The 23,972-nt window shown below is 32.9% G+C and overlaps 2 protein-coding genes across 2 annotated transcripts; both read left to right on the top strand.

Annotated features, from left to right (window-relative positions):
* The first annotated feature begins 1,090 nt into the window (after window positions 1-1,090).
* Window positions 1,091-13,336, top strand: LOC134716810 (matrix metalloproteinase-17-like). Its single transcript, XM_063579819.1, has 7 exons — window positions 1,091-1,193; window positions 5,354-5,608; window positions 9,978-10,112; window positions 10,799-10,978; window positions 11,682-11,824; window positions 12,204-12,352; window positions 13,215-13,336. Exons 1-7 carry the CDS (start codon window positions 1,091-1,093, stop codon window positions 13,303-13,305), a joined length of 1,056 nt encoding a protein of 351 aa, XP_063435889.1. The 3' UTR covers window positions 13,306-13,336.
* A 5,542-nt stretch (window positions 13,337-18,878) lies between these two features.
* LOC134714186 (homeobox protein vent1-like) lies at window positions 18,879-21,007 on the top strand. The gene is made up of 3 exons (XM_063575424.1): window positions 18,879-19,284; window positions 19,967-20,130; window positions 20,542-21,007. The coding sequence occupies exons 1-3, from the start codon at window positions 18,963-18,965 to the stop codon at window positions 20,872-20,874; spliced, it is 819 nt and encodes a 272-aa protein (XP_063431494.1). The 5' UTR covers window positions 18,879-18,962; the 3' UTR covers window positions 20,875-21,007.
* The last annotated feature ends 2,965 nt before the right edge of the window (window positions 21,008-23,972 follow it).

Raw genomic sequence — 23,972 nt, 5'->3', positions numbered from 1 at the left:
GTTACAAATTATAACAACATTAGAGACGTCCTCTCCCAAAATACTACAAGACTTATCTTGTAGTTTCAACCAAGATATTTGAATTTTTAAAAAAATGTTAGCAACATGAGGTTGTACACCTATCATTCTGAACGTTCTTTTAAAAAAATATATGAAAACACTACATTTTAACTTATGTTTGATCGGTAACATTTTCTTTTTCAGAAATTTCTCAAGACATTTGGATATTTGTCTTCATTAAAAGATGATAATATACCTAGTCGAGGACGACTGAAAACGGCAATTAGGTACAAATAATACTTGTTTAGCTGTAAAATGCTCTGATTATATCTACATAAATACTGGTGACAGATAAGATACTGTTAAGTTTACTAAAAAGCTGCCTTTTCTGCACAAAGATGAGTTCTGTTAATGCCAAATGACTATGAGCGCTTATGCCACCATCAGGCGTTCATCATCGTCGTTCGCTGTAGTTTTTTCATAATCTACTCTGAATTGTCCTTTTTATAATATTCTCCTTCAGTTTAAATTAGTCTTTCTATCATGTGATAGATGGCTGACAGTGTATATGATTTTTAAGTTAAATACTTTTGCAAGATGAGTCTATCTTTTAGAAACTAAGCTTCCAGAAAATATCAGTTACTAAGTATATTAAACACTTTTTTACTTCAAAGTTTATGGAAAAGTTGCATGTAACAGGTCGAAGCCAGCATCTGACTGAAAACATATACATATATTTTATGGGTTTTTTTTTAAATCTAGTCACGCAACTGTGGTACAAATATGGCGAGTTAATCTTCTTTGAGTATCATGAATATGTAAAAGTTAGTTTTGCCATCTAATTGAAAAAGGCAAAAACATCAATTAAGGTTGCGTTACAAATGACATAAACAAATTTCAAATTTAGTTAAGAACTAATCCCCCATCTGAAAATACGAAATTGTCTGAATATGTGTCAGTTCTCATTATTTCATTATACGTAGAGATGTCAGTTCTCATTATTTCATTATACGTAGAGATGCTATACGCGTTATCTTACAAAATATTTACAATTCTTTTTTGTAGATCCTTTCAGAATAATTACGGAATTATGCCTACTGGAAAACTGAATAGAAGAACGATACGAATGATGAAAATACCAAGATGTGGAAAATCAGACATAAGCAAAACTAGACGGACGAGATCTACTAACGGTATGTGCAAAAAAGAAAGTACATGTAAAGTGAGATCATTTATCATATTAAAAATCGAATCTGCTGTCATTATACACAAATGTACCATTCTGTTAATAAAGTTGTGTTTTATGTTTGCAGTGATTTTATTTTTTTAAAGTTTTTTTCAAAAACAGAAGGCACGTGGTTAATAATTGTCATATCTGTATCGTCTAAATAAAATACCAAATAACGTATTGTCATTTTTCTTTTTTTTTTTTCTTTTTCTATATAGGAAGTTATAATCATTATTTTCTGAATCTGTATATTAGAATCAGCAGTAGCCACAGAAAAAATGTCGTAAATCTAATTTCAAGATTCGCGATTGTACTTTATTATGAGTTATATTTTAACAATATGAGATATAAATAGAAAAGCGTGTTCAGTAGTGGTAGAGCGTGAACACTCTATCTTGATAGCATTGAAGACAATATTTATAGATTATCTATGTTTTTTTAAACGAGATGCATTTTCTCATTCTCATCTCCACTCTTTTAGGTTGGCAGGAAACCGTTATTACTTGGGGAGTGACGCAGTTATCAAGTCATATGACAAAATTCCAGCAAATGTAAGAACAGTTTAACCATCTGAACATTGTTATGAATATTACAATATGAATATGATTAGAAAAAATATTTCGTTTTAATCTTAAACCGTTGGAGGTGTAGTGATTGCTTGACATCCGAGTCTAACAGAACACGGTTTATATAGTTGTTGAAATTTGTAGTTATTACGGTTGTGGGTTTCCCCATTGCCAAAGCCTTAAAGGTGTTTGTAAATTGCCTAACCATTCAAAATAAATAGTAGTCTTTAAGTTACATTTTAGTAACTGGGAGATATCTAAGTTACACCACTGTCTCGTGTTTATATAGGGTCGAGCGCACCGAAACATGTTGAACAGCGCTCTAATCTTTATGAGCCGATAGGAACATACAGTCCACAAATTGTCCTTGCCTGTTATCTTCCATATTTGTTTTTGTTCTTTAATGTAGTATAGATCAGGTAGTTGGTTTCTGTCTCCCATATTTGTCTGTCTAATTAAAAGTAGTATAATTTTGCCAGACCATAATTTTGATTGCAGCTTTCTTCACGGTTAAGGGGTTTGCCATTGCCGTAAAGGCGTTTGTAATTTTCCTTCCAAATTAGTAATTCTAAACGTCGAATAGTGATGCAATTTTTTCGGTAATGGTTGTTAGTTCACAATATAAAAAAAGATGTTGTATGATTGCCAATGAGACAATTCTCCGCAAACACGTTATACCCGGCTTTATACTTCATTTGTCTGTCCTAAGCCACAAGCCTAGCTGTACCCAAGTGGCTGTTGGTTAAAGTCTGTTATAATTTGTTAATGCCGAAAACAGTATGGGTTTTGATCGTTATTGAAGGTTTTGGTCGTTATTGAAGGTTTTGATTGTTATTGAAGGTTTTGATCGTTATTGAAGGTTCTGATCGTTATTGAAGGTTTTGGTCGTTATTGAAGGTTTTGATCGTTATTAAAGGTTTTGCTCTTTATTGAAGGTTTTGCTCGTTATTGAAGGTTTTGATTGTTAGCAGTGTTACCCTGGCACTGGTCTTATCGGATAGTTGTCTAATTGGCAATCATACTACATGTTCTTATAGTAATATGGTGTGGTCTGTACGACAGTGAGACAGCAATTACATTAATTTTTTTGTTTTAAACCTGAAATTTTCCCAAAAAATAATTTGAATATGAACAAAACAATCCACGGAGGTTAACATCAATCAAACGACACAAAGAATGAAAAAATCCGAAATTATGTCCTGTTGAAACGAAACTGAAAACATATGGTAGTACAATTAATTATCTGTATTAGATACATTCGTTGATCAAAGTGTCACACCATAGCTTCACAGATACTGAATGTTCAGAAGGATCTGTTTATCCCGGTATTTGAGTTGGGTTCATGTTGCTCATTCAGTTTTTAGTTTGTGTGTCTCAGTGTTTTACAGTCTGTTGTTTGTCTTCTATTCTTTTTCAGCTAAGATTTTGTTCGGTCTCTCTTCGACTCAGTATCGGAGTTTTGGCTCGCCCTTTAGAATCTTCCGCCGTTTTATCAATTACACTCAACCCACGTGGTTACTAAGTAAATGTTAATGGAACAAGAACAACTGATCACAACTGTAAACAGAGACTACAAATGCATATTCCTGTCACCACATGTGTATGAATAGTATAAAGTCCTTGTGGTCTTTGTGTGAACTTTTAGAAATATGCGGTGCCCAAAGGAACAATGGAAGAAAGGATTTGTGCTTACCTATTTTAAAAAAAAAAAATATAGTCACTGTTCAGCTTAGTCCGAGATTACTCTGACGTCCGACGGCTGTTTTGCCAGACAAGTTGGGGTCTGGCAAAACAGCCGTCGGACGTCAGAGTAATCTCGGACTATGTTCAGCTATACAAAAATTTGAAAGTCACTAAGTTTACAACCCCAAGGACGACTGGGTATTATAAATATGATCCCGTTGGCCTTCTTATGACCCACAGTCAAACCCTTGTGGCGACTATTTGGTTGTGCGGGTTGTACAAGTACGAAGCCACGCCAGTCTTGATGGGAACAAGTTTTAAGCAAAGGGAGATAAGTAAAACACTTACTCAAACCTAAAATGAAACTGTATTTGACAGGAAATTGCTCTAGTTAATATAGCCAATACAATCAAATACTGGGAATTCACTATCTTCTTTTAAAAGCGATTATCTTGTTGATTCGTCTGTATTCTTCTGGTTTTGAAAAATACATTACTTACAGGGACAAGTTGAAAAAAACTGACAAAATATGAAAACTTAACCTCAATTTGGGAACAGTATATCTATAAAATACTAGTAATGAACAAAAATATAAGGAAAAGAGAAACATGGGTAAAAAATATAAAGAATGGAGAGTAATGAGATAAAAATATAAGAATATGAAAATGGTGGACCCCATACATGTATGTATGCTCCTGCTTTAACAGAATATTAACCATTCATTACAAATATTGTATATCAACATTTAATTATTACCCAAAAAGGACATGTTTAACCATCAGGCAATACTTACACATAATTAATGTTTCTGTTAAAATCGTTAGTTGACGAAAAGTATACACTTGTGAAGTATATACGTATATCTTTCAGTTTTGTTTCTTTTTCTAGAAAAATATTTGACAGAGCATTGAGGATATGGTCAAAAGTAATTCCGTTGAAATTCTACTATGTAACGAAAAATCCTGTAATAAACATCCGGTTTGTTAGTGGAGATCATGGCGATAACAATCCCTTTGATGGGAAAGGTAACATAGCTTCTTTAGACTAAAGTATCTTGATAGTACAACTGGACACTGATTGACAGTTTCGTTCCAGATTTAGCATACCACCTATGAATGATCATTTTATAATAATAAGGATATGTGATATGATTGCAATTGAGACAAGTTAGTATTAATGTCGTGAATGTAAGCAACTAAAGGCCACCGTATGACCTTCCAAAATAAGCCAAATCCATACAGGACAGCAGCCTTAGAAGTTCTTGCGAGCCGAATAAAAACCAACTGCCTGATTAAAGACAAAACAATAAACGAAAAACTTGTATGACAGATCATACCAAGGTTGAGATAATACATGCTCCTGACGGGATAAACACATCAGGATTTAGCGGGGTTAAACATGTTTTTGATTGCTCAATTATCGCTCTAGGGAGAGTGGTGTAACAGCACTACATAAGAATACCCTTATATCGTGACTTACATTTGAAAATTGACAAAAGAATTGAGGGTCGGTATAGCATGAAATTTTTATTAGAAATGGGTTGATAGTATCTTTCCGACTGTAAACTTTACATTTCTATGTAGCAATATTTCATTTGGAAAGTAGGAGCAAAGTGACAATACTTGTATTATATTGTTATTGTAATACTATACCAGCATTATTGATTAGAGATAATAGTTTGGTCTCTTGTTGGCAATCATACCACATTTTTTTTTTTTAAATTAAACATGAATAGTTAAAAATTTAAACATTATACACGGAGGCAAATTCAAAAAACACTAGGAAAGAAAGATTAACAAGCATAACAGTAATCATTTAGACTTAGTATGCTTATTTTATATACATCTGTTGTGTTTATTTCTGTAAAATTGTTTAGGTAACGTGTTAGCACACGCTTTTGAACCGGGAGAAGATCACATCATTTCTGGTGACACTCATTTTGATGAATCAGAACCCTGGAGTGTTTCTAAAGATTCTGGACTCAATCTTTTATCTGTTGCCATCCATGAACTCGGACATGCTATTGGCTTATCGCATTCCTCTGACAAAAATGACGTCATGGCACCCTTTTTTGACAAGATTCATCATGAACTTCAACTTAACGATAAACTCAGAGCCCAAGCTATATACGGTAAAGTATTAAAGTGCAAAAAAAATCTTTCTGGTGAAGACTGTATATAACATCAACTTAAATATTTGAACATATATAGTAAAATTATTCTGAAATCAAAATATGTGTTTATCCCGATCTGAAATATTTATATACACATAACAAATACAAAACGTTAAACATGCAGAATAGTTTTAAGTGTAAGCACGGGTGTCATTCGGTTTATCGAGAGAAATGAGCGTGAAAGAATACTAGTATCTAACGGCGGTCAAGTATTGAGCGACGATCGTGAAAGTTCTGGTAACGGATCGTGAAAGACATTTAATCGAGAAGACATATGAAAGGTCAATACATATTATAATTTAATTAATTACACAGACAAATTTACGACAAAATAAAACTGTCTGTCAAAATGGTTCAACATTATGATTAGTATGTGAGAATATCGAGTTTTAAAAGTACATAGTTATTAAAAAACAACAAAAGGCAGATTGCTTCTCGACATTTCAATGACATAAAAAATGTAAACAAACATGATTTTTTCACAAATTCGACTAGAAAACCTAGTTTAATACGAATAAGGGCATTCTATTTGAGTTAATCAAATAGTTCTTATAGTTATTTTGCATAAACATAATCTGAAACTTGGTAAATAAAGAACTATTTACACAAAAATGGATTTTTTGGATCGTGAAAGATCACGTACCGTATTTTTGAAGATCGTGAAAAGGATCGCGAAAGATCCGATGCTACGAAGACGTTCAAATTATTCTTCAATTATATCATAGTTAATATTTGTTATTGGTATTGGGAAAAGCTATATAGTTCAACATCCTCAATAGGTTTAGCTTTTCAAAGTATAAATATTTTCAGAAAATGAAATGTAAAATACATTTTGTAGTTGGATGCTTGTAGGATGAAGCTTTTTATTGTCATGTGAAGTACTCACTTATCACGAGTTATTGAATACCCACATTTAGTATATTGGATCCTATAAACTACATGTCCGCCAGACAGGATTCACCTGACCCCGAATTTGCCTTATTTCATGGATGAAGATTCATTTTTTGTGGTCAAGTCCGTGTCGCGGATTCGTTAAGCTTTAGGATAAGTGTCTGTTGTTATGATTGTGAGGTGTACATTTTCGACTTCTGCAAGGTTTCAACTGACATTGAACCCATTTTCATACATCATTCGGCAATGCTCGTTTTATGTTGTCTAGCCTTTGGATATATACAGTGGAGATCACTTCTAACCTCTCATTAAATCTGTCAGGAGAACTGTTCTAGAACAGTACGTAGAACTGTCAGCCTGACACCTTTTAGTCAGTTCTGGGTTAGAACTGTTCTAACTAGAACTGATTTGGTCAGCTCTACCTAGAACTGATTTGGACAGTTCTACCTAGAACTGATCCTGACAGTTCTACTCTAGAACAGTTTTTATAAATTCTACGGCCAGAATTAATTTATAAATTCTACGGCTACATTGATTTATAAATTCTACAGCTAGACATGCTAGAGTTGATTTATAAGTTTAAAGAACTTAATATAAAGGCTTGGGTAAAATATAACTCGAATAATTCAAGCCCTTACCGTCTCCGATTCTCCCCACCTTTCGATGAGTTGGATAATCTTCCATCGACTTAGATATTTGTACATGTAAAGTCATATCTATTCATTAAAAAATATAGAAAATCTGATATTAGATAGCAAAGTAATTGGAAGTGATTTATTTCTTCTAAATTCTAAAGTGTCCTTACTGCAGTTACGTCATTTAGAACTGATCTACAGTCCTGACTGATTTAGTAAGTTCTGCTGACAGTTCTACGCTTAGAACTGATTTGGACAGTTCAACCTAGAACTGATTTAGACAGTTCTACCCTAGAACCTGTCCTGACAGTTCTACCTAGAACTGATTTAGTCAGTTCTGCCTAGAACTGATTCTGACAGTTCTACTTAGAACAGTTCTAGGGTAGAACTGTTCTAGGTAGAACTGTTCTAGGACAGGCTAGAATAGTTTTATGACAGACATTCTGACAGTTCTAATGAGAGGTTAGAAGTGATCTCTACTGTACCTGTATGCTATAGCGCCATGGTATTTCGTGTAAAGTGTACATGTCTGTTTGCATGTTTCATAAATGACCATAATGACGTCAAATGTATTTGATATATTGAATGATAGTAAGATGTCTATGTCTCGCTGTCGGTCAGGGTTCATATACTTTTGACCTTATGTTTCGAATTATTTGGCCAAGCATAACTTTTATATTTGTCAGTTTCTAAGGCGCTGTAAGGATCGGAACACATTTATTTGGTCATCAGACGGACAAAAATACATTAAGCGCATTAATCGCATTTGACACTTCTAGTAAAACCCTTGATATTATAAACGTTCCATAAAATTAACTATCATAAGTAAAGCAGACGAGACATTACAGCATTTGCGATCTGGTATTCTATAGTCTGTAGTATATAGTTAAATCAATACACATCTGCGTTGTATATACAGAACTTAAGAAAGTATTGTTGCACAAAATGTTGGTTATCGTTCAATCTCAAATTACTAATGAAAGATGCTGTTTTGCTGTAATTTTTTGTTTGATGGATATTATTGTGGTTTAAACGTTGCATATCCATATTATTGGCTATTAGTACATAGTGTCAGTCTGCCTGAATTGCACTTGACCGATTCTCAGAGCTGAATCTTTCAAACTTATTTAGAGATGTTTTAGTTGTTGTTCTTTTAACTTTCGAGGTAAAGCGTTGAATAAAAAAAAAGCTTTAATGTTCATCCTTTTCAAAATATATAGTTACAGGCTTCAACCAGTTGCAGGTTTATCAAATGGTAAAAGAAATACTGATTTCTGATTACTAGTAATAAGTCTAGTCACGCATTATCTTTCACGATCAAAATAATGCGTTGCCTGATCTTTCACGATCACGTTTGATGGATATTCAACAAATTCAAGGTTTTCATATACAAATTAATGCTTTTAAGAGAAGAACATACCTCATATTTACTGTACTATCAGATACACCAAAGATTAAATTTCAAATATATCACGATGAACTGAAACATGACCATTATAGTAACAAAAAACGTATTATTTGTAATTAATTTTATAGATATGCATTGCGCCTTTTGTGCTTTTTCATAAAGTACTGCATATTTTCTCATTCTTATTTCACACTAATGTTTGGGAAGTTAAACCATTTTGACAGACATATTTTTTTGTTCGGATTTGTTCCGCGTTTTGAAAATTAAGCGATTTTTTAAAAGATTCTGACCTAGAATTTCCATTAAATGTCTTTCACGATCCGTTACCAGAGCTTTCACGATCGTCGCTCAATACTTGACCGCCGTTTGATATTCTTTCACGCTCATTTCTCTCGATAAACCGAATGACACCCGTGGTAAGGGCGTTAGCCAGAACCAGTGTATCTAATTTGCACCAAGATATTCTGGTTATTGCAAAATAATAGATTTTGACAATATTATTTGAAGTTGGTCTTTCTCATTTTATGGTAGAGTATGATACATGGAGGATATCTTAAAGAGGGGCGAAAGATATCAGAGGGCAAAACTGACAACGCCATGCATAAAAGGACAAAGACAGACACACAATAATGGAATACAAGACACAACATAGAAAACTAAAGACTAAGCAACACGAATCCCACCAAAACCCGGAGATGACCCCAGGTGCTCCGGTAGGATATGCGTATCCTGTTCCACATGCGGCACCTGTAGTGTTGCTCGTGTTATTACAAACCCGTTAAATAGTCTTGTTTCGAAGGTCACATTTGTGGAAAGGGGACGGGAATTAAGTTACTAAATACAGAACATATATTTGAAACGGATATTACGTAACGATCAACCAACTCGTGATGGCGTTATTATATTTACGAAGGGGTGATTTCAACTTCACCATTTTGGTTTAATAGCTTCCTCTATCAAGGAAATACAAGTCAATGGGTATCGTTTCAAATGGGAGTTATGTACTCCGTATGCCTGTCTATTCAAAATAACATAAAAAATGTGGTGCACACTGTTAAATAACCCGCTACGTCATTCCTTAAATACAGGTATAAAATGTATCTTAGCTTAAATTCAACTAATCTGTTTTACTTATTGTATGTATTTCAGAAGAAAAAATATTATTGTTGAGTGCATTGAAATTATTTATACATATTTCTTTCGTAAATGATATTTGCAGTGACATGATAATAATAAACGTTAACACGTTAATGTATTATACGTCTTCATTATTGAAAACAACCCTTTTATTGAAAATTATGTTTTGAATTTCAGCAAAAAAATCCTTATATTATTTTATAGCCGGTCAAGGTCGATAAAAACTTCCACCATCATCAGCATATGTTATTTTCAGGTTTAAAGAAGAAAAGTCATAATAAAAGATATTTAAAGCATATGAAGAAAATCATGCGTAGGAAGCACGTCCTTCGGGCACATTATATGACAAAGACCCCGGAACTATGTGGAAACATTGATGATATTATCGTTGGTAAAATATTAAAAATATTACTTTCAAATTTCTTTTGAAGAATCTATTGAGTTGTAAATTTTATGTCTTGATTCCGATAAATAACATTTTATAAATCACTTAAACTAATTTATTTTCCATAATTGGCCTCTTCAAATATGTAAAAATGTTTTAAAGAGTTTTATAGTTGTAAGTGGTATGTTTTGGTGATTTAAAATGTGTAACACGAAGTTTATATACAATATTACCACCTGCAAAGGTTTGTATCCTTTTTGGAAAATACGACTACATTGAATTCACGCAATATTGTGCAGTGTTATTTCTCAAACCACAAAAAGCACGTATTCAATATTTTTTGAAAATGATAATAAATACCTTAGGAACAAACATGTACAACTTTGGGGTGGGGGTTATTGGTTGTTTTTTTTTTTTACGTCAGACTTAAATTTTGTTAGTTTTTCAACGATGTTATTCTTCTTCTTAAACTGTGAGGAAAATCGGGATTCAGAAGAATTTTTTTGTCGTCTTCTTGATTAGAATACTTTTTCATTAAATTGGGAATCCGAATTATTTTTTTAGGAAAAAAACGCACACACCCCTCCTTGAAGTTAAATGGTCGTTCCCTTAGTTATAAATACTAAGACAATACTTTTATCTGATTAATAATTATTTTCAATATGAATATTTTTATGTTTATTTTATGTTAGATGGCAGTGGTAGGGAGTATATTATCAGCAATAATTTAGTTGTTCCATTAAATCAAACTGGAAATGGACATACGGATAAGATCAAAATCCATTTCTTGTCTGACTTTTGTCAAGGTATCCAGTCCCATGTCGATGCTGCAGTATACGTACCAAACGAAAAGAAATATTATTTTTTCAAAGGTGAATAAATGATGTTTGAAATAAAGAATTCTTTTTATCTAGCATTATTATAATATAAGCTGTTTACCAGTAAACAACAACCAATTAAAGCATACAAAAGCAATATAGCAATACTTGTTTTGCTAAATATACAACCAAGGTATTATATGGAGTAAAATTGAGAATAGAAATGGGAAATAGAATAATAAAATTGAGAACGGAAATGGGGAATGTGTCAAAGAGACAACAAACCGACCATAGAAAATACAACAGCAGAAGGTCACCAACGGTATTTATTGATTGATTGTTTTGTTTTATAAAAGTCATGTAGATACTTCATGCATATGCTGGAAAAGGACAATCGGGGCAGCAATACAATCGGGTAGAAGATGAATAGATGGTCGCCGAGAAATTTAAACAGATAAGGTGTTTTTGGATAAGAACAGCAATTTTGTCTTAAAGCAAGGCATCGGCGTACCCCTCAACGAGTTGTAGCAAGACTTTCAACGCATAAAGAGCTTTGCATACTCCCTATATAAGTCATATGATTTAACATTCCAATATTAACGGACGAGTCTTGGTATTTATACATCCCACACATATGGCGTATCAGTAGGCTCAAAAGTTTATTTTGTTGCAAATGCTATATTAAATACCGAAAATGTAGTAAATGCTACAAATAATACTGCAAATTCAGCATTTGTAACTGCAATGTGTATTTTAGATGATATATTATGGAAATGTGATGTTGATAACCCATCTTCCGTTTCCAAGACAGAAGTGCCATTCCATAGGAAACATGGACCACCAAGAGCAGCTGTAATTATACCAAACTGGGGTAGAAAGGACAGACTTTTCTTATTTGGTGTTAGTTTTCAAATCCATAGTTAATTCCCCTTAGAAACCCTTCAAATCATTTCATCTTCACAAAATATATTTTTTTCAATTGCAAATTAGGCTCTAATAATAGTTCCACGTATTTGTCTATTATATATTTTAATATGATAGATTAAAATCTAGAAAGAATTTACGCTGTCAAAGCTATATGGCAGCTCAAATTTTCATCAACATTATCGCAGTTGGCGTATTCATCAATATACTGAAATGCATTAAATATTGAATATTTATCTCTCTATTTATCTTTTAGTTATGTATGCATGCAATAATATACAAAGTACGGAGAAGCTTTATGTTATTTTCTCAATTAATGAACATAAATACCCATTCTTTAGACTTTAAATTTCAGGAGTCTTTCTATTGGGAATGGAGTTTTTGGAACGATAATGTACGAACTAGACACCGACTTCGAATAAGCAAATACTGGCGGGGAGTTCCGGAAGGGTCAAGTGCCATAACATACAAGAATGGTTACTTGTACTTTTTCAAAAATCTTCAGTAAGTTTTCTGTTGATGTAGGACATTTTTTAAGTTTTCCTGATGTCATGTTGCACACGTCATGTTTAACTTCCAGTGGCAAATATTACTAGTCAAGACCTTATCAAATAAATATGTTTTTGTGTGTAAGCTACCTTTTTCGGGGTAAGGTCTTGGCATATATTGAATGTTGCTAAAATATTACGTTAAACAGCATTTTTTTGTCAAACAATGTCAGTTTCAGTTGATAATAAAACTGATATTTCTACTAAAAAAGATTCTGATCATATTGCGGATTTATCGTTAAAAATTACATCATTTAGCTGTTTAACTGTTTAACTGTTTATTCAAAATACACTCAGACGCAGATTTCCTGCGTAACAGGAGCGACAAATACACATACATTTACAAATAACTAATGTTAACAATTTCAATATAATCAAAAGCTAATAATCAACATAACGGAATATATAGCTTGCGCTTTTGGTATGGCATCAGGAATCAGGCTCAAGCTAGCAGCAAGTTTTCAGATATGTCTATTTATCCAAAAGTCACATAAGATTCATAGTTGTTATACAGCACAACATAATAATTTTTAACAGACTAACTATTAGTTGACAATGGCTTGACTCATCAGATTGGTATATAGACGAAAGACAGAGTTCTCGCAGAACTTTACTGAAATATTTAATGCAAGTCATAGCCTTCACACATGTGGCAACTAATAAATGCATATGTTCTCTAATGGTTGTGGTCTGTTATCTATTTCTCGCATGAAATAAATATTTATCGTATCACCGTGACTACAAGGAGTGTGATACGAAATTGATATAGTTATATTTTACAATTATTAAGATTTAAATATTCCTTTTATTGTTTATAGTTACACAAAGGTACATCCGACGAAACGCAGAGCACTCAAAGGATACCCTAAATCAGTATCTGTATCTTGGATAGCAAATGTTTGCTGGTGAACTAATTTTGTCAAGCTTGTGTCACAGGGACATAAATTTATATGCTATAAAGTACATAGGTCATATATTTACTTGTCTATTGTTTATTTTTAAAAGGGGGCGGTTCCAAATGGGGAATCCAAAACCGTGAGTAGAAAACAAGAATGTGTCCATAGTACACGGATGCCCCACTCGCACTATCATTTTCTGTGTTCAGTGGACCGTGAAAATTGGGGTCAGAACTTTATTTTGGAATTAAAATTAGAAAAATCATGTCATAGGGAACATGTGTACTAAGTTTCAAGTTGATGTAGCTTTAACTTCATCAAAAACTGCCTTGACCAAAAACTTTAACCGGAACTTCGCACTATCATTTTCTATGTTCAGTGGACCATGTAATTGGGGTCAAAACTATAATTTGGCATTAAAATTAGAAAGATCATATCATGGGGAACATGTGTACTAAGTTTCAAATTGATTGGACTTCAACTTCATCAAAAACTACCTCGACCAAAAACTTTAACCTGAAGCGGGACGAACGGACGCACAGACGGACGGACGAACGAACGAACGAGAGGCACAGACCAGAAAACATAATGCCCCTCTACTATCGTAGGTGGGGCATAAAAATTGACAACGCCAGGACAAATAAACGAAAGACAACAAAAAGTCTAAAACGTTGATGGTATTATTAAAAGAAGGTGATGTATGCACTAACTAATGATTCGTTTTATCAATGTTTATTCATAGTTTAATGGCATGCTACTTAAAGAAATAAAGTTATGGAATAAGAAAACAACATGGTTGTAAAGTGTAAAAATACCGTAATAAAGGTCAACGAAATATAAGTCAAATCATATTATGACAGTACATTATCAGTCGTTCTCCGTTCGATGAACCTCGTCAACATTTCTGTAGCCCCATTTATGGGCATTATGTTTTCTGGTCTGTGCGTTCGTCTGTCCGTTCGTCCCACGTAAGGTTAAAGTTTTGGTCGAGGTAGTTTTTTATGCAGTTGAAGTCCAATCAACTTGAATTTTAGTACACATGTTCCCTATGATATGATCTTTCTAACTTTAATGCCAAATTAGAGATTTCCCCTTACATTCACGGTTCACTCAACATAGGAAATGATAGTGCAGATAGGGCATCCGTGTACTGGGGACACATTCTTGTTTTTCCTGTTTCAAATGAATGCTATTTGTCAAACGTTACCACTACGTCCGCTGCTTTGAAAGAGCCTTACTCTCACGATAACGCGAACAGCTATATTCTAAGCATATAACTCTTGGATTCACTCCACGGGCACTTGTCTCTGACAAAAATGTCCATACTATATATCTATATACATTATACTTATATACAACTTATGTTTCGTTTAAGTTTAGAGGTCTTTTTTTTCAGAGACAAGAAACTGTTTCGCTCGTCGCACTTTCCAACATTAGATCCTAAATGTGATGTATATGTTGTCATTATGGATAAAATACATTGGCACGTATCGCTAGAATTTCCTACCGAGTTCTAAAATAACAAATGTCCATAGTATTTGTTATAAATTGCTTGAAAATTCGACGGCAAAGGTTATTTAAAGCCAGAAACATGTCCTTTTGCTTTTTTTTATTGTTATTTTTATTTATAGAATGTTGTTGTTTGATGCCACTCTCAGCACACTTTGCTAAATAGCTGTTGTCAGGTTTTATTAACGTATGTAGCAGGAGTAAATGTAGAGAACCATATATATATATACATGTACTAATTTGCTGTCTTATATTTCCCCCCATGCCTATTGTTCTCTGTGTATTGATTTCGCTCACTTGAACATACTTGTAATGTTGGTCGATTGATTATTTAAATTTGATGTTTTTAACTACTAGTATAAACCTTTAAGATTAGCACGGATCCTAAAATTATCGCAAAAAAGGGACACCGCATGACAATGAAATCTTACAGAAGACCAAGAAGGGTTGGTGCTTTGAATGGCGTTTAAGATTTACTGTCTTATAGATAGTATATCTTTTAATGCAAAGTAATTACAAGTACTTCAAGACAGACGTTAATATTTGTTTTAATTTTGTTACCATTTAGAGCTTGTTAAGTTGCATCTGAATATCTAGGAGTAACCGGATCCGACTTCTGGTGCACTGTTGCTCTCCAACGGTATCGACAGCCCAGTATCTCCGTACTTTGGTACTGGCAAAAAAATATGGATATTATCAAATAAAAATCTGCTGTTGTGGAAAAAAAACACTTTTGAAATAAAGGGATGTTTTGCCTTCATGCATTGCTTTGATTCATTGCTTAGATTCATTGCCCTGATTAGACAGTGCTTTTTGAATTTATTTTTTTATATATGTACCATTAAATGTTATTGCTACATGTACAATTGGGACGACACCTCAGCTATTCAGAGGACTGTTAGTATCAGATGTATTACAAGTTCAGTGACTTAGTGCTTTTGAACCAGGAATGAAAATACAGATATTGTTAAATTGAAACGTGCTGTATAGCTTTGATTCCTTGTCCGGATTTGGCAATACTTTTGAGTCCATGTCAACTATGTCTGCTCTTGCAACATTTCTGTTTTCAAACTTTTGGTTGATTTTTTTGTTGTTGTCTATTTTAATTTTGAGTACTACTGAAGAGATACTGCTTGTCAAAATGCGCATCTGGTACATTCATAACGTATGCCATGGCGTATGATGTTATTAAATTGAAAAATGCACCTTTTCTCACCTTCTGGCGTGCTTTTTATACAGTATAAATTTTTCTTCGAAATTCAAAGTTTGTGTTTTTAAAATAAAGAAGTTACAAACCTATTAGTTTTCGATATTTTGAATGCAGTTCAGTGAGTTGCATGTAAACAAACTTTCTTAAAAATATCAAATATCACCCAATTACGTACATGATTTACTTATGGATTTAAAGACAGAGAATAGCCTAAGTAAATAAAGCGTGTGTCTGAAATTAAATTGTTGTTTATAAGAACATTGACACTTTTACATAGACTTCTTTCATTTCCCGCCTTTGACTACGGTCAAACTTGTTAATCCTCGTTTACAAAGAATGTGGCTACAGAAAGGAGTACTCGATATACAAGTTAGCACCTTGTCTTTAAAATTACAATCTTATTTGATCAACTATAACAACAAAATAGAGCTAAGTGTAATCCAACTTAGGTTTATCTTTATCTGCTAAAATAGTAGCACACTCATTAATCCTATTTGATGGGTATTCTTCTATGATGAGATTAAACTTAACATACTAAGATATATTGAGAGAAAAAAATACGTACATTGTCTTGAAAGTTTGACTAGTTGAAACACGTACATTTTTTTTCTGTATTCCATACATACTAGCTATTGACACGTGTTGAGATTTAATATCTCGTTTAGATTTTTCAAATGTTTTTATGCAGACAGTTCCTCTGTTTGGCCTAGTCCTCATCATGCACTTCACCAATGGAAACTGATCGTGTGCCCAAGGAGGATATTCATAATCCTTGCTCCGTTATAATATTCTCAAAACTCTGTTTTAAATCTTACTAATATCGTAATATAAAAAAAGAACCGAAAATCATCGGGAATCAAAATAATTTTGTTACCATGCAGTTTTCCTTTTCTAAACTTCAGTCTCTCTTACTTCATCTATATTTTATCATACTTGCGCGATAAGAGTCTAGTATTGGTGTCATGGTCATTTTTACACTATGACGAATACCTGCATACGTTTATATGTTGTCAGTGTTTAAGATTGTACCTCACAGGTTGCATTATTACCCATTATGTCCAGACAGTAATGATATTCTATGGCAGGAATGCTAATTAATTGACCAATAATAAACTGTGGCATATTTTACCTCGAGGAATCCTCAGCATATACCCATTGTTTTAATTGTAATACATAATTAATAAGCATACATTATGGCTTTCACACCTTGATTAATATATCATATGGTTAATTGCAATTTTATGTCTGAAGTTTAATTGCAATCAAAATGTATACAACTATTTTAAATTACTGCAAACTTTTTTTGTTCATGATGACACCCCCTCTTTCTCTCTCTCACACACAAAATGGTTTTAATTCTGTATCATTTCAAATGACGAATGTATTTGTTTTCCCTCTCTCTCTATTCACCAACGGCAACATATTATATGTTTTTTTTATAAAATTCCTTTAAAATGAATTTGAGTTTTAATTTCACGCTATTCTATCTTATTCTTTCTATAAAATGCATGAAATCTATTTTCAATTGACTTAAAAAAAATTGCTCATATAATAGACGTTTAACTGTAATTTTATAAGTCCGGATTACTCTAGAGATCGTCTGGATGAACCGTGCACGTTTACGATTTATAAAGATACAATGTTAAAATTCTCCATACTATCACAATCGAAAAAAGTTAACAGGAGCCATCAAAAGTGCAAGATGGGCAACACCAGCTACCAGAATCTTCTAAAAACAACAACATTACAAGGAATATATAATAGTACTAAATATGTGGTATGATTGCCATTATGACAACTCCCAAAAAAGACTAAATGACATAGAAATTAACAACTATATATCACCGTACGGCCTTCAATAATGAGCAAAACCCATAACGCATAGTCTTCTGTAATGGTCCGGATATATAACAAATGTTACACAATTCAAGTGAGAAAAACTGTATAACCTCTTTTGCTACAATTTTATAAGCCATTATAACAGGGTTTAAATCACTCCGTGTAGGGTTTATAGAGATTGTGAAAATTGTCCTTGTCAGATTATTTTTTTTTATTTTCTGTTCAATTTGAACTTGATTAATGATTAGGTACTGATGGGGGCGAATTTCTTTCGATTGATCAACTTATGGCATGGTGTCTTTCCTTAGATAACGGTTCACTATGTAATATTATGAAATAAAATTTGAAAAAATGGGCGTTCAGTATCAATGGTTTTAAGTGCATTACACTATTGTGAATACTACAAGAACAATATACTCATTATACTTATTACCTAACGATTGAACGAAACTATTTGGGTGTAATTTGAAAATTGATATACAATAGAGAAATTATTTAATTTTCTAAATCTTTTTAAAAAATCAATGTTTCTTTTCAATAAACTTTAATTTGAATCTTTTCATCAATTTTAATCAATTTAAAAATACATTGTAGACAAAATGCGATTACTATCTACAACAAAAACATCAAACATAAAATTTTGCAGATAATCCAATAAATTTGATAATTCTGATTAAATTTTAACATGTGATACGAAAATGTGTACAATAAAATTACTAATTATACTATTGTGTGAAGGCTTGGGGGAACAGATGATAGCTTGGTATTATCAGTCAAACTTAATCCCAACTGAGAAAACATTCCTATAATTGTAAATAATTATTATGCAGTTTCGATAATTAATGAATAGCATGGTATTTAGCAAAAACAACACGTCTCGGTTGACTGATGACAGCCAACTTGTCCTCGCAGGGTGAACAATAGAAAGATTAACACCCCTCTCATTAGGGACTAATAGAAAATACATATGTGTCAAATTCACCTAAACGGTGTTTATAAAAGTGATCAGATTAATTACCCCTGGTATATATACCCGATTTGGCATAAATCACTCACATTCAAAATTGTTCTTTGAAAAGTTACACACTTAGAGATAGAAAATCGAAACAAAAATGTTGGGAAATCAAAAACCACAGAGAATGGCGTTTACCATTGAGAATCTGGCGAAAAGCAGTAGAGAAGAGTGTTTTCCAGAAGTACCGTTAGCCTTTCCAAACTTGCCGCCAATTGGTTTTGCACCACGACTTCAGCTTCTGGATAACTGCACTCCAATCAAGCTGCAAGCAACTGTTATTCCATCCATGAGCACACCAAAGACGAATTCCAAAAGAAAACGGAACCATTCTGAAGTCTCGGACACAGAGAGTACCACTTCAAGCAGATCTAAATCAACTAGTGAAGAGAGTTGTGAATCATTTAGTGCATCAATTTCTGGTATGTATATCATCATTTTCATTGTAAAAAAAAACACTTAAAAAGTTATTTTTTTAAAAGTATACTGCTATTGTCCGTACGTGCAAGCGTCAAAGCAGCCGTCTGCACATGGATTTTGAAATTGCCAGCAAAAATGCGAGATTACTTGTTATAAAATCATATATAGATAATGTCTGTGTTGTTGGAGAATAACATCATCATTTTTAAATCAATTTGAAACACTGATATAGCACATATGAACCATAGCCAGAAAAGGACATATACTTTATCATAAAATGAACATAGTCTAATATGAACAGTGTATTTTCCTCAAATACGCCTATTTGACATTATTTTACATGCGAATTATGTAGTATAATATTTTACAATTGAAATTCTCACGTGCTAAGTTCGATATTATTGAGCTGTAAAAGGAGGAAATAAGCGAAAATATTTGATTAAAATCTAAATAGACTTGTTACGGAAAAAATGCATGTATAATAATCTTCGAAATTAGTTATGTGGTTGAAGAGAATTTAATAGTGCATATGTACTAATTGCAAACAAATAAAATTCAGTGTATAATTATTTATTTACTACAAACTGCCTCAGTAAGCTCATATAACCTCCTTGGTAAACTCAACGAAAATTGTTTAAATCAAAAGAAACATTATCTTTATCCTAATGGTATTGTTTATTGTAGATTCTGAAGATGGCTCTGACACATCTGGAAGGAGAAAGAAAGCCCGAACAGCCTTCACAACAGAACAAATTTGTGATTTGGAAAAGAGATACCAAACACAGAAGTACCTTCCAGCCAACGAGCGCAGTGTTCTTGCAGGAAAGCTTAAACTTTCTGATCAACAAGTAAGTAGCTTCAAGAGTAGTTTATTTGATGCGCAATTTTATTCATAACGGGATCGGAAAATAGACTTAGCCTTTATGTGCCGGGACTAATTCATGTGCCTAATTCAATAAAGTATCCGATCTTATTTTTTACTGTCTAAGATATGTAATCGATACATGTATATAAATATCTAATGAATTATTAACTAAGATATATGAAGTCTGTATATACCTCCACTTGTATAGTTTATTGAATTACTAGTACCACTGTCTAGACGAACAAAATGAATTAAACAATCAGTATTGCTTGTAGCAATCAAATTAAGCGATCAATTAAGATCGAATTTAGATTGAAAATAATTCCACTTTCTGCTGGTTTTTTTATTTAATGATATCGTTGTACATCATAATTATTATTGTTTTCTTTTTTAGGTAAAAACCTGGTTTCAAAACAGAAGAATGAAGGAAAAGCGACAACAAAGAGATGACGACCAGTCAAGATCATTTTTGTTACCAACAGGTGGCGTTGACATTGCTCAACTTGTTGCTATGGGTATGCCATGTCCTCCTCCACATAACATCAGCGGAACAAATATGTTACAACTTCCTGGTTTTATTGGAGCACCACACATGATGTCGCCACATCAGATGTCAACGTTCTCAGCACGTAAATCACCGTCTGCCATTGTTCCAGGATACTACAACTCTCCATACAGTACTTCATTTGACCGGAGTTCTCCACAACTTGGTCATCATTCGTTTTGATTTTGTCTGTATCTTATTTGAACTATATAGTGCTATATTCGTTAAGGTTTCCAAAGTGCCAAATATTGTAATTTGAACATTGTTATTGTATTTAATGTCATGGTATAAGATAAATAAAAGTAATATAAATGTGTATTATTCTTTCTTTCTTTCTTGTTATGTTATATTAGGTTTTCTTCTTTTTACGTCCGTTGACTTGTGTGGGATTTTAATGTTTCGTTACACAGTTTTTCAAGTTTTTGTAAAGTTGTTAGGAGATAACTATGATTACCAATGAGACAACTATCCACCAGAGCTCGATTAAAGTAAATGTAAGCAATTGTTTGACACATCACAACCTTTAACAATGAGAAAATCAGGGTAGCAAAGAATGTTGCGTTGTGAAACAAGTTTTGTACCGCTCGCAACGCCTTCCTAACCGGGACAATAGCACAACAGTACAAAATCGTAAACATCAACTGCAATGAAATTAATTGAAAACAAAAAAGAACGTAAACAACCGACCAGCCTTTTCATATCTAGTCAAACCTCCCACTTGTTTGTCAGTTATATATACAAATGTAATTTCGTTATACCGACTCATTTTGGTAACCCAAACAGACACAACAAGCCAATGCGACATAATTGAGAACAAGCAGCCGAAAAAATATAACACAGACATGCAACTCAAATGACTTTTTATTATAATTTTTTAAAAACTAATCCTAAAAAGACGCTAACAAGACCCCTGCTGTAGTTGATAGTACATAGAAATTGACACACAAAAAAACAATGTTTGTGTAACTGAAGGAACAACGAAATTATTTTTTGTGGTTACATATAATGTATGATATACAGTTTCTTGATAACTTTCAAATCAAGTAAAACACAAATACAATGGAAAAACCACTGTAATAACCTTCTGTGTCCGAATCGCACACCAGAACCCAAATGTACCATGGATGCCATAAGTCAAAAATTCGATAGCAGGCCATACATAAATATTGAGTTACGTCAAAGCGCATACGAACAAAAGAAGCACACTAGTACGAGGACAAATACTGTTAAAACTTATGAGTTTGTGGTCATATCTGGAAGCTTAGGATTTTTTTTATAATTCAAAAAATGTATATGCCAAAAAAGGATTTTGACCCAGATATATAACAGAAACATACAAAATTTATGATCGTGCTATTGGCAATTAGGTAACTGCGTCACAAATTTTTACTAAGAAAAAAAAGAAGAGATGTGCAATTTGTATTTCGTTTATTATGATAGTTCTAAACATTTGACTACTATATCGTTTGAATAAGTGTTTTCCACTATATATATAAATTCGAAACTGGTTGGTAGAATTAGTTTCACTGTTACATATTTTGAACATATATTCTGTTTTATCAAAGAAAACATCTTGATAAATACATACCAAACAACAATTTTGTTTAACTGTGACCACTTTGATGCTAAGACATAACGACAAAATGTATGATTAACTTTCTTTTGGTGAATGTGATATTTAACAGAAAGTGAGCATCCTTAATGGAAAATCTGTGCTCCTGTTTTTACAAACTCATTCTTTTATTCGAATAATGCAGACTATTTACAATTGAATAAATTACACAGAGGCTTGAAGAAAAAAATGGTTGCTTCAACCCTGTCTTCTTTCCAAAATTTATGGCATCACCGAACTATTCATACCTGTAGACTAGTTCTTATTCAAATACTATACTGTGAGCGAAATGATGGAATCCACTAGTTGAATAATACATGCATTCAACCGGCGCATCTGCTCGAAATAGGTGTTTTTTCAATAGTTCGTGTTGCTGAATTATGTGTGCTGTAAATATTCTTCGACTTACTGCATTTTACGTTCGCCATACAGTAGGGTAAATTGTATTTTCAGGACTATATGGGACATGTACGTATACAAACGCTTATGTTAATTGTCTGATTGGGACACTAAATCCAAAACAATCCTGTAGGGAGTGTGATACACGCCAGTGACTATTTGTAAGATAAAGAACCACCTCCTTCTCAATGCATTGTTGGTTTGTTCTAGCACTATAAATGCATGAAATATTTGCCACTGAACAATAAGAAAACAATCAAAATCATCTTTTGACCTGAACATTCTTGGTTTAAATATTCACCTCACAAGCAGTATTTTGGCCCTTGATTTCTTTAGCTGCACTTGAAAAAAGGGTCAATCTACATCACTATGATCAATCGATTCGAAGGTATACTTGAAAGTGATTTGTCCCCGACGACATGTGCTCATCCGGAGCTGCAATGAAGTTGGAACAACTTGTTTCTTCATAGAAACAATGTTTACTTTTAGAATGTCTGTATTTGAATAATGTTCAGACTGCATTTAATTTCATATGTTGGAGTCTCTAAATTGATTTTGTTGTGAGGTAAATGTTGCTTTGGTGTTGCAATGAATATAATATTGCAGTATGAAAGTGGATGATTTTTTTATGAGAAAACAGCAGATATTTAAATAGTATTATTGATTTAAGGGTCAACAAAATTCGGAAAATACATAAATATAACCCAAATTACGGCCAGCAAACTTTCTTTATCAATATTTGATAAGGTTAATATAAACAATTCAAGACTGGACTTTGAATATCCCTTTGGTATCTTTCGCCTCTCTTCTTAGTCAAAACGTTCACTGTTTGCTATTCCAAATCATTAATTTGCCTTTATAATTTTCATGCAGCGTGATATTTTGAGTTTAATTTAAATGAAAAAGTAAATAAATCTCAAATATTGATTGTTGAAAATGGAATTTTAAAAACAGTTGTAAAATAATATTAAGTTTTAAAACTGATTAAATGTGTCATAAAGTTAAATTGAGCGACGATGACTGACGTATCAATTTTAATATAATTTAATTCGGGCACCTGTGTTTCTAAACAAGGACGTACTGTGATGTGATCGTTTTATTGGTGAAATTAGCAACCCTGGAGGGCTATATAAAGCACGGAACAATAATATATATTGATATAAGTAAAGGATTGTATCAGGGTAAGGCAGTAGAAAATTTACGATAAAGACGGTCTACCGATTTCTACAGTACTTTTAATTGTATCCAATTAAACCGCTCACAATGAAGA

Source organism: Mytilus trossulus, chromosome 4 (genome assembly GCF_036588685.1).
Source record: "Mytilus trossulus isolate FHL-02 chromosome 4, PNRI_Mtr1.1.1.hap1, whole genome shotgun sequence".
NCBI classification, from domain to species: domain Eukaryota; kingdom Metazoa; phylum Mollusca; class Bivalvia; order Mytilida; family Mytilidae; genus Mytilus; species Mytilus trossulus.
The sequence above is the reverse complement of the archived record's forward strand: the minus strand, read 5'-3'. Positions and strand labels throughout refer to the sequence as shown.